The sequence below is a fragment of the Topomyia yanbarensis genome, chromosome 2 (assembly GCF_030247195.1).
Source record: "Topomyia yanbarensis strain Yona2022 chromosome 2, ASM3024719v1, whole genome shotgun sequence".
NCBI lineage: Eukaryota > Metazoa > Arthropoda > Insecta > Diptera > Culicidae > Topomyia > Topomyia yanbarensis.
Window position 1 is genome coordinate 43235612 of NC_080671.1, and position 12955 is coordinate 43248566.

The window sequence follows — 12955 nt, forward strand, 5'->3', positions numbered from 1 at the left end:
CTCATCAGTATTTGATAGCCTACTTGACCTGCACATAGAGTAGATAACGGTTGTATGAAAAAATATAATCTTGCTCCGAGTAACTTTTTGAGTACGATTTGTGTTCTAGATCAACTTATTGCCTTTTTTGGAGCAGGAAAAGGCCCCCTGGAGCTAGGTTTCATTCAAACCCTTTCTCCAGCAGGCATATAACCTCCTCATCTTATGTACCAACAGATTACAAACATCGAAATGATACATTTCACAGCTTATTCATACAACTTACACTAACACTATAATTTTGCTACAGTGTACCTAACATAGGGACAAAAGGTAACATGACAAAGAATCAACAAACAATCGCTCAATAACGTTAACTATTTTCGGTTTCGCGGAAAACTGATTTTTGCGAGTCCCTCATTTACATAGTTGATACGAGCATTATTAAAAACCTTCCAATTGCAACGTTGTGCAAATTGCAGTAGCATAAGAGAAACGCAATAAATTTAAAAAAATAAACGAAAACAACATTCAATGGAAGTAGAATTTAAAGATAGAAAAATAATAAATAAATAAATAAATAAGGAACAAACGAGAAAAAAATAATAAGTAGATAAAATGGAACAAAACGAGAAAGCTTAAAAGTACCAACATCTAAAATGAAATAACGCGAAGAGGAGAAAGAACAGAAAAGGAACAAAATTAAGACAAAAGAAAAATTTAAAACTTTGTAAAGAAATGAAAAAATAGCAACATACAACAGATTAAATAAATAAATAAATCAAATTAGACGAAGGAAAATGAAAAAGGAATGTAAACTAAAACTGAAGAAATAGAAAAAAAATTGCAAAATGGTTAAAATAATAAAAAAGGGTTAACAACAAAATGAAAAAAAATCATCATAAGTATGGAAAACCAGAAAAACGACAAAAGGAAGGAAAATGAACATAATAAAAACATAAAAACAAAGCTACAAAAAGTAAACAAATATAGAAATGAGCGAAATGGATTCACTGAGTTAGGTATAGAAATAATACAACATGTTTAAAATATAAAAAATGTAACGAAATAAAAAATAGAGAGATTGAAAACAGGAAAACGGTAAATATGTTGAAATTATTTCAAAATAGAAGAAATTATGAAGAACGACAATGGAACAAATAAATGTTTCAGCTTTGAAAAATAAAAAAAATATTTATTATTTTTTTAAATGAACTAATTTAGAACTGAATAAGTGCAATGGAATAATAGAAGTAGAAGTAAATGGAAACAATTGGGCGGAAAAGATTAAACAAAAAACATAGAAAACAGGAAAGTGGAAAGAGCCCAAAACAGACAAATGTGAAATCACAAAAAACATGTAAAATAAAAACGGTTAAAATAGGTAAAGATGGAAATGCTAGACAAACTGGGAGAAAAGGAATATAACAAAAACGAAAAATAAGAAAAGACTAAAAAATAAAATGGTTAAATAACAAATAAATTCATATAAAGTAAAAATTAAATTTAGATGAAATGGAAAACAGAAATCATGGACAAAACACAAAAAGGTCAAAATAAAATAATGGGAAAAATGTTCAAACGAAAAAATGAACAAAATGGAAAACATAAAATTCAAAATTGTTTAAATGGGCAAAAAAGGAAAGGGCTGAAGGTAATGAAACACAACAATAAATAAAAAAACGAAAAAAATAGAAAAAAAATGATTTTAATGAAAAATATGGAAAGAGTGCGGATAGAGACAATACTAAAATAGCTTTATTATGAAATATGAAAAACACAAAAAAAATCGTAAAGATTCAAACTGTGTGAAATAAATTCAATAAATTTAATGAAATCAATTCAACAAATGGATGCAAATACAACAAATAAAACGATGGATACAACGCAAAGAACATCAAAAGATTAAATGAATCGAAAAAATAGGACAAAAATAATTTGAAAAACAGCAAGAATGGTAAAAATATAGAAAGGAAAATATGAAAAAACCTGGATGAAATGGAAAAAGAAACAACAAAAAATGCAGAAAATTAAAATATGAAACAATAGAACAAGAGAAAACAATTGAAATGAATGGAAACTCTAGATGACATGAAGAATATGAAATTTCTCTGACTAAATGCCAAAAAATGGAAAAAATATTAAAATCAAGAAAGTTAGTTAAAAATGAATAAACTTTCGGGTTCTCGTATTGAAAAAATATATTTTTGAATGAACACGAGAAATTACTATGAATCGTTCTCTTCGTGGATTTTCATGTTCTTTCTTAATTAGTAATGGAATTTGCGTTTCGACTTCGTCTCATCAGAATTCGACTCTAACTTACTGATGGAGCTAAGCTAGCGCCGGATTGACGCTAGCTCCAAAAAACGAAAACACAATTTGTGTTTCTGAGCAAATCCATAGTCTTGCATGATGCCCCGCAATAAAAGAAATTCTGATTAAGCTGATGAGAAACATGGCCAATGCAATATGCACTATGCTATATTTGCTGTCCCTGTCACTAGGTTAGTGTCGGATTCTGATGAGACGAAGTCGAAACACAAATTCCATAACTAATTTAGTTATAGGTTTTGAGCTCTTCACGCGCGAAGATCGTTTTAAACAATTTTCTTCTTAATAGAGAAAAAATAGTTTTTACCTAAATTGTTCTCTAATAAGGAGAAATATAGCATAATATTCATTCTTGATTTGTGAAGTTATTCAAAATTCATTTCTCGAGTCCTATTTGAGCAATTCTAATTTCTAATAGATTCGTGATCCATTTAGCGGTATCGTCCTAAACAGATAAGAAATCGCAATTAGACCAATGATTGCATTATTTATTTTAATCATATATTTAAGCAAAAACATGAACCACTAGTTTTTGAAACCCATCTACAAATTGCAAAGTTTCGAATTATTAGTAAAATACGAACCAAAATTAATTTTTAGAGAACCCGGAACTCAAAAATACTTAAAAAAATTTAAATAGTCAGTCAAAATCCATGAGATAAAAAATAAATTTTACACTATTAACACAAAAAAGCTCGTATGTATTTTGGCCCACAGCACGTTAAAGTCGTTTTTGAGTTTTTAAAGTTTTCTTTTGATTAGTCTTTCATACAGTGTATACTTCATGGTATAATTTACGATTGATTTTATGTGTTTTGGATAGGATTAACTTTTGACCCCTGTTCAGTTTGACCTTATCAGTTGCAACACCTTCATTTTTTATCGTCCATAAAAACAATTACGACGTCGTCATAATTTCTACAATCGAAAATACGTTGTTTTAGAGAAAAAAAATTATGCCATTTACAAAACTCTTACAAAATCAAAAAATGTTATGATATTTCACCAAGCCACTAACATTATTTTCTCCATGAAATGTTTGATTTTCACCATGAAATGTTTGATTTCTAATTGAGAAAATCATATATTTGTTTCCAAACATGCTGCAAATAAATTATTATTGAAATATTATTCGTCAGAATCATTCCTTCTGTTCAAAGTATGGACCCCTTCCACAACTCCTGGTCCGGAGGAAATACCCCGTCCTTCTCCCCTCTCGGCGGCCCTGCCTCCAGGAGTCCACCTTCTTCACTTGTGTTACCATGCAAACAGAAAAGCGCAGTTTTCTAGTGATAACCAGTTCACCCTATGTCACGGTAACCCACACCGAGTTCGTACCTGCCGGTCGCAGCACGGCGCTTCGCTCGATCACGCTCAGAGGGCCTGCCCAAACACCGCGCGAAGAAGGTGGGAAAACAGGTGTGATCGGATGGCGAACCTGAGGAAAAGCTCGTATCGTGCCTCCCAACATAATAAATATAAGATCTCGCCACTGAACCGGAGTCAGTATTCAAAGAGAAGTGAAACAAGAAACTTGAAAAAAGAAACTGCTGGTTTGTTTGAATCCATCAGAGAAGTGAAGTAAATCAAATAGAATAAGATCAAAATGAAATTCCCAAAAAGTGCCAGCGGTTTGTTCTTTGGCGTGGCGGTAACATTCCTAGTGGCCACGTGTGTCAGTGAAGCGAAACCGATCGATACGTGGGATCAGTTGTCGAGCGTGGGTGGAAAAATGTTCTACAAAATGCTGGAATATCTGGGCGATTACGACGAGTTCGATGACGATAGTGCGTTACAGAAGCGGGAAGGATCGAGTGCTTTGCTGCTGCCCAGTAACCGAGTCGACTACGGAGCCAAGAACGACAAATGCAAATTGCCCGTACGGAAGGGAGTGTGTCGAGCACTGCTGCCGAGGTGGAGGTGAGTAAATAAGTGTGGAAACGTATGAGGATGTGCGACGATGCAGTAAAGCTGACTGGTGAAAGTTGTGACAATTTCGCGAAGCGGGGGAAAAATAGTGGGAAAACTCCAAGGTGACAGTGTTAGTGTTTGCAATGTTAGATGCAATTTCAACTTTGCTCTAAATTAGAACCAGCACATGTTGACAGCATTGTTGTAATTTTAACAGTTTCTCCGTTCGCGGAATTTTTTTTTTCGGAAAAAAGGTGATCGTTCATGAAAAGATTAATTGCATCATTAGATGGAGTAACGATTACTCCATCTCGTGATATAATTAATCTTTCACATGAATCACCATTAAGTGTTGGTTATATTTGTAATATTTTTACACACTAAGAAAAATGAAAATTACATTTAACGTAAACAGCATTGTGACGTATTATTCTGTTTGCTAATAGAATTTTACACGTTTTGACGTGTGTAATAAAATTGTTTGTTTCTTTGAATGTGAAACTCGGTCGAACTATATAGGGAACTGCAACCGACGCATACTTTTACATATTCTTGAATATAAAGTCAAGTGAATTGTGACACTTCTTTTATATGCATATTACAAGTGGTAAACAGGGTTGTGATTTTGGTGGCAAATATAATTAACCTAACCTTTTAGCAAGGAAGCATTAGAAGATCACCGTATATAACTGCCGTTGAACGCAACTGGATATTATATCTATTAACAATTACCTTTCATTAAATTTGTGTATTTGGAACTAGCATGGTTAAATTGATTTCGGGTTGGTTACCATTACTCGATGTATGCCGACATAATATGCTTGTGACCTATAATTACGCTTGTACTCATTTTGATGTTAAATATGGATCTATAAAAGAACGAACGCCAACTTAATTCCTAACATCGACTCGAATAGGGCACATAAGGATCTGACCTGAGTTTGTGATCAGCGTTGTTTGATTATATGTGATTTGCATCCAAAGTTAGATAAGAAGGAATATATTTCATCCCCTGGATTCTCACGATATGAACTGTTGGAAATACATGGGAAATAGTTTCTTCAAAAATATATTCCACCTTTACTTTTTTCAACATGATTCCTTTAAAGAACTCCAAGTTAGTGTGCGGGGCAAATCGGTGTACCTCGATTTCATCATCTTCCGTCTACGCGGGAAACATCTTCATAAAGATGATTCCAGCTTTGGCTAAACTTCTGACGCCCTTATCACCTTTTGGAAGTGTTCCACCTCCTCCACGCATGTTTCAGCAGTTTTTTTTATTTCACTGTGCAGCCCGAATAACGACACTGTACTACTTGTACAGTGGATAAGTAACAAAGCAGTAGAAATTGATTTTTTTTCACACGTTTCCTTCGCCAGAAAAAGACTCTAGTGTAGATAGACTAAAATTCACTTTCTTAGCTAGCGAAGTTGGTTTCGCAGCAGTATTCAATTTTTTTGACTTTGTAAATCAAGGCATGATCACATCAGAATTATTACCAGCAAAAATTGCAGTAACTGGGAGGCAGCGGACTAAAAAAAAATTCATCATCAAATGCCACGAAATGAAGAAACTCTAGCAAATTTCTAACGGAATAATTTTGCCCCCAAAAGGATGGTTTTTATGCAAAATTTTAAGACCAGAATATAAAGGTTGATGAAAGCCGTACTCAACCAATTTCTAGGAAATGTATTTAAGAGAATCTTACTAAAAAGAATAAATTTTTCTTGGTGATAAGGGGGGAGGGAGTCTTGGCAGAAGATACGTTGTTTCCAAGGGAGAAATTCGTAATTTGTATCGAAATGGTACGAGGGGAAAAGTGGCCCCCCCTCGGGGTTTCGAATATCTCAGAAAAAAGCTACGTCATTTGTGTATGTCCCATACCAACAAAAGTATATTTTTTAACATTTTATTTCGTTACGGCATTATTTAGTTTTTTTGACAAAATATTCCAGCACCGCTATTTTATAGGTACTAAGAGGTTTAGTACCGTGGAACCGGAACCATGACTTTATATCTTGGATTCGTCACTCGCGGAGCAATAATGAACTCTACTGATAAATCCTATAACTCTTTACCATACTTACAGTTACATAACAAATGATATGAGGTTTTGTAACCGAATTCACAAAGGGAATATGGGGGGAGGGGGAGTTTCAAAAAATCTTACAAATTCTTATCTAAGGGGGAGGGAGGGTTTGTCCTTTCTTACGTAATATCATAAAACAAGTATGAAAAATGAAATCTATAAGAAAAATATTCTTTTCATTAGAAAAGAGTACTATTTCTTATTTCTGCCATGAACATGATGTAGATCACACAAAACGAGCACATAGTGAACATCATAGTCAAGGAAGGGCGGACCTCGAATTGAAGTGTTCTACGGCAGGATATAATTACTAGATTAGTTATGGAATTTTGTTAAATTTCCGCTTCCGCTAGGTATCCGGAAAATGTTCTATCATGCGATTGTCAAAAATTTTGTAGACCGAATATTTCCAGAGTGTGAACTGACTACAAGAAAATTCAAAGATGGCCATGTCGGAGCTACGCGCACGATAAGCGTCACAGTTGGAACTCAGAATAAATTCACGTCAGAAGAGGTTTTACATCACAAGGAAATAGATTCAAATGAAGTGGATTATAGCGAAGCAGACTATGTGGACCAAATTAGAGCTTCTGAATATCTCCCAACAGTTATTCTGAAATTTCTACTTTGAAAAATTAAGATGCAAAAAAAAATACTGCTGATGATTACAGTTAAATTTTGTCAAAAATTTCACATCGATCACTCGGAGATGGCCGAACCAATTTTCTCAAACTTAGTCTTAAATGAAAGATACTACCATCCCATAGGCTGTTATTGAATTTCATTTAATTCCGACTTCCGGTTTCGGATTTATGTACTGAAGAGTGTAGCCACACAGCAAATTCACATTTTTACCTTTCTCCTATAGAAAGGTTATGCAATTTTCTTGTAGTAATTTTATAAGTATCGTTTTTGCTATCTTAATATTTAATTAATTAACAATGATTTTTTAATTACGAAAATCATGATAAAATCTTATGTAGGGGGGAGGGGGAGTTCACCAAAATCTTACGAACTCTTATCTGGGGGGAGGGGGAGGTTGAAAAGTTCTAAAAAAGCCTTACGTAATTAGTGCACGGCCCCTTAAAGATCCTCGAGTAATACTCAGCACACAGAATACAAAGTATTGTTAGCTTGGTGCACGGGCTTGTTAGCAAAAACGGAACTTGAAATTAGATTCATAAAAACAGACGCGACGATTTCAGTACGAATTAACCCGTGATCATCGATACTAATCAGATTAAAGTCTTATTGGGGCTGATAGCACTCAATCGTCGCCGGTCTAAGAACCAAATGCCTTAGACTCACGTGGAGACATTAGGTAGGAAACTTGTGAGAACTATGTTATCCCACAGTTTGACGACCTGCAAAAGGATGCTTTGTTGATTGCGCCTAAACTATTGATGTATGCTGACTTTGAAGAAATTTCTTGGATTGGAACTCCCCTTCTTCTCATTGAATCGATGATTAATCCTCATGATAGTGAATTACGAAATTTATTGTCTTCAATAATTCAGCTAGAATAATACTCACTTCAGCAAAGTTGTAGAGAAACTTACCACAAATAATTTATTCGAAGACATCAACATTGTCACTATTAGAGTTTTCGAGATATAGGGCATTATGTGAAATGATAATTTTTTTTATTTATAGAGCTATTCACGTTTTTCGATTGAATATAGCTTATTTTCCGAGGTCAACAACTATAAAACGGTAAACCTTTCGTTAACTGAATAAAATTGTCATGGAAATGGTCTTATTGCTATACAAAATCAGTTCTTCCCATGGTTTCCCTCTACCGAAATAATTACAGTAAAGATTGTCTGATTCTGCCGTGAAAAGCATTTGGAAACACTATTTTTTCGGATTTGTACAGTATTAAAGGCTTGTTTACTTTCGGATACGTCAATTTGTTATTCGATTACAGGGCCATTTTCGAAGTAGCAGCTAATTTTTTTTAATATCGTGTATGAAGCAGTTAGATTTTTTATAGTTGGCCAGAAGTAAGTAAAGCCTTTCGTTCAAATATGTCTAAAATGACTTCAGATCCTGCGTCATGTTGACAACAGACAGATACTCTGTTGTGTTTGCTTTCAATTACTAGTAAACGAGCTTTTCAAATGAATTAAGCTTTAGCTTATTTACCTATAAACTATTAAAAAGATGAATGGACAGGATGTATTTTGATAAGTTTATAACACTGCTCGATGTTTTATACACTTTTTAGAATACGCATTTCATATATACAGTGAAGACCCGTTTTATCAGCCCCTTGGTGAATTTTAGGCTGATAAAACGTGATCATTGACAAAATCGGGACATATAGGGACTATTATTCATTTCATAATAGCAGTTTATCATTAATATCGACAGCAGCGTTCATACTCGTCTGGATGTAAGATTTTGTTGGTAGATTTTAAGGTTTTAATCGAACAAAAGCTTTTCAAATTATAACTTTTATTTATACTCATTATTATTGGCCTCTCTTATGATTAGCTGGGTGCACTGAAGACGAGTTTGAGCTATTCAGTATTTTTTATTGTTTTTTGGAAAAAATGTTCGCTGTTGGAGTAAAACCGACACCCTTTAGTTGGGGTAAAACCGAGATGCTGTTAAGATGGTTGTGTTTATTTATGTAATGCATCATAAATCAAAAGGCAGGGATCTTTGTGACACTTCAATTACACTATTATCAACCTATAGTAAAAACAGAAATACACAGAAATGCTTTTATTGTGTTTATTTCTTGAGTCACTTTTAAAAGAAAATTCAGAATTTTTTCTTATCAGATTCTATCAATAATTGCTATTTCTGCAAAAATCTCATCAAACCGAATTTCTAGTATTCTCTTGGTTTGTCCTAGATGAACTTTATCACAGTGAGACAATAATCTTTTGTATACCAAAGTAGATCGTTGATGATCAGAGTCACGAAAAAACAAAAGTTTGAATCATGTAGCTTTACTGCGAAGTGTGTGTGTCACTTATAAGTGAATAAATCCTATTATCAGAATGAAGGACGCTAGCAAATCTTCTCTTACGACATAAAATGGCACAGAAAGTTACAGTGCTGTGCGGAAAGAATACTTGGCAATATCCATACCCAGAAATAACCCTATAACATAAAAAATACTCTTGTTTATAATACTACGCTTTCGAACTCTATTCCCTGTACTACATGATGAAGCTAGATAAAACACATATTTATATCACACATACTTATGTGCACATACATACACTTTATTACAGACGCACATATTACGTTTTTAATAAAAAAGTGAAGAGAAAAGAAATTAAAGGGAATGTCGATCTTACCCTAACGGGGTGTCGGTTTTACCCGCAGTGTCTGAAAAAAGTCCATTTTCCAAGTTTTGCAATCAATAATTTTTATTGAAATTAAATTTTTGAAGCACTGAAAAAATTAGGCCTTATTAGGAATATTCTGAAGAAGAATTCTGCGCAGAAACTATAATTTTATTAGTTTTGTGGTAATCCAGAAAAATCGTTAAGCTTAAGGTGTCAATTTTAACCATAATTCCCCTATTTTTCTTTCTTTTTATTAAACCGAAGCTCTTCAAATATTCTTCTTTAGTCCCTATATATATAGCCTCATAATCCTTTCTGATTATTTAGCTTAAATTTTCCTGACAGTGCAAAATTAAAAAAAAAATATTTTTTGCATTTTTCGGATCTCTAAGAAAGGATTTACTCAAATTCAACTGGGTTCGTCTGCTAGAGCCCATCAAACTACTATCAATTTTCATATGAGGCTGACAAAATCGGGTCAAAAAGCTGATAAAATCGGGGGTAAACTAAATCGGGAGCTGATAAAATCGGATTGTCATTGTCATTTCTCAGCCCACACCCTGGCAGACGTTTATCCGCCCATCTAGACTCTGTCAAGTTGAGGACCCACAAAGCCTAACTGTTCGTATGTGCTAGTTCGTATAGCACACCAGTTTCTTCCACAAGCAGGCGCCAGCTGTTAATCAATCCCACCAGTTTCAGATACATTTCATAGAGGACAGTCGGAGGCAGAAAGTGAAAAGATGTTAGAGAGATTTTGGTTTGCTGAAACGAGACAAGAAAAGCAAAATAATTGTGATTAATATCGTTGTTATAACAAATAAGTAAACGATTTCTCATCTGTTGTTTGTTTCCTTGTTCGTAGTTCTCTTTCCTGTTCCTGATCTGATCTGCTCCAGGTATCATATCGCATTTGTAGATACACATATGAAGAGTATCTACTATACGATATGATGACCGGAAAGATAGATAAGTAGCCCAAGCTTCCTAACAAAATCGGGGTGATAAAATCTGATGCTGATAAAATCGGATCTTCACTGTATTCGTAAAAAATCAAACATTACGGAAGTAGTTGTTTTTTTTTTGATTTGGTCATAATATATTTCGGAAATCGAACTCAACTGCGCAGGATTTAAAGATACGTGGTAGGATCTGACAATTCCCACTACAAGTATTCTGGTAGAAAACAGTCTTTAGATACTCTGATGTTTCCAGTATTTGGTGCATGTTTCTTGTACTTTCATTTAGTTACCGAGTAATTTGTCCGTTTAGAGTAGTTGTGTGTAAAAAAAGCTATTTTCAATCGTAAAACCTGAGTAAATCTGTAAATACAAGCGACAATAAATTAGCGTATTTTACTGTGCAATGGATTTCTCCTTGTAGTAGTTCATACAACTCAAAGTGAATAAGAGTCTTGTGTGCTGCTACTATGAGTGACTTTGCTTTATCCATGACCACATCCAAGTCAGAGGTCCCAGTTCATAGATTTGGGATTACAATATATTACAATATGCAGGGAGACGTAAAAATTATCAAAGATGAAGTATTTGTTATCAAATAACGATGGTTCCAACTCGTTCGTACTAATCAGTTTGCCAACTCTTGTGCTGTACTGTCAGAACAGAAAGTTACATCTAACACCTCTTCCTTGCCAAACCGTGCACATGTTAAGAATTTCCTCTATCGAGTATATTCAAATTTGTACTACTTAAGTATATCATCAACTCAGTGTTTCTAAAATTGATATCTGCGCTGCCTCAAATTTAGTGATGGGCATCGGCATCACTGTAGATTATGAATGAAAGCCCATTTCGACCACATTATTATACGACCCTTATGAAATCATCAGAAAGTGGTAATTGATTGTGCGGCAAGTATGCCGAACAATGGGCATATTTCCTGTTTATGTGGTGCAGTCGGATATAAGACATGCGTTACTATTCGCAAATACTCATGCACGAGGCATTTCACATGGATTTGCCATGCCATTTGCGTCAACCTGCCGAATGCTACACGGCCTCTTTGGCTGGTTTTGTCCGGAGAAAGATAATAGACTGTTATCAACCTCCTAGAGGACCATGGCCGAAAATATAAGATTTTTGCCTTACTCGATAGATAAGTTTCTACAACATTTCGGGTTTGAGATTAACCTCACTTTTCTTTACAGTTCACTTGTACTGTTTACATGGACTTTTTTTGGAAAATTTGTGGACGACTAAATTCGCTCGAAGCAAATCGTAAAGAATTTTTCTAAGTCCACGTAAACAGTACAAGCGAACTGTCAAAACGGAACACTCAGTTCATTTGTGACGTCAGCGTAAAGTATTCAATTGTACGATATTCAACTGAATGAATAACATGGATTTTTGAATGAATATTTTTTGCATTCACCACGAGTTCCGGTTCATTTTCAGCCGTCATAAAAGAGCTTCGATTATTTATAAATCTGGTTGCCACCTTTTGAGATAAAAGAAATGGCGTTTAAATTGAATGCTGGTTGCGGTAAATTCAGGCGTGAATAAACATTTGACGTTGAAATTTCGCACCATTGAATATTCCTTAAATATACCTCAAATTCCCCTCAATAAGCCATGCAAGAGTGGTTCTGCATATCATAAATTTGTTCCCTTTAGTTTTTTTAAAGTGAATCACACAAGAGTATAAATGTTGGCAGTAAGCAATAATACATTGTTTATTGATGGTGTGAGGGTGTTTTTGAAATGAATAGGAACGAATCCAGTACTGAAGCAGTCTGTTGCGTAAATAAAATATTTATGCATTACGGACGGCCTTTTAAATTGAATCGCTTGATTCTGTCATCGTTACAATAATCGTCCTCGTACTGCTAAAGCTTTTAATTTGAATTAACACCATTTCATGCTTTATTTTATATTCATTATTCTCTCATCATTGTTTCAGATACGACCCAGAATCCAAAACATGCCACGAGTTCACATTCGGCGGCTGCGACGGCAATGCTAACAACTTCCTAACGTACGAAAAGTGCATGGACACATGTAAAGGAGTGTGATCAGGCGGCCGATACGAACAAAAAAAAAAGTCCACTCACAACTCCTGGTAAAACCTTGCGGTACAAATTCAAACCGAAACTCCGGATTCCTATGACGGGGAAAGTCGCACTTCCGTACACGATGGGAGTCGCCTTCTGGACATACTGGTTCGACCAAGTACCCCCAACCAACTGCCCCACCAAGTGATACTTTTTTAGGCTTTAAGCTAAAAGCTGAAATGCGATCGATGTCCTTCGACTTCTAGTATTATATACACGTATACACTTTTTGTTTTAAGGTATTTATTTGATAATAAATAAACAGT

General features: G+C 34.5%; 1 protein-coding gene across 1 annotated transcript; it reads left to right on the top strand.

Moving 5' to 3' along the window:
• Positions 1 to 3832: 3832 nt before the first annotated feature.
• On the top strand, positions 3833 to 12923 carry LOC131683609 (putative Kunitz-type serine protease inhibitor). Its single transcript, XM_058965726.1, has 2 exons — positions 3833 to 4233; positions 12539 to 12923. Exons 1-2 carry the CDS (start codon positions 3920 to 3922, stop codon positions 12648 to 12650), a joined length of 426 nt encoding a protein of 141 aa, XP_058821709.1. The 5' UTR covers positions 3833 to 3919; the 3' UTR covers positions 12651 to 12923.
• Positions 12924 to 12955: the final 32 nt, after the last annotated feature.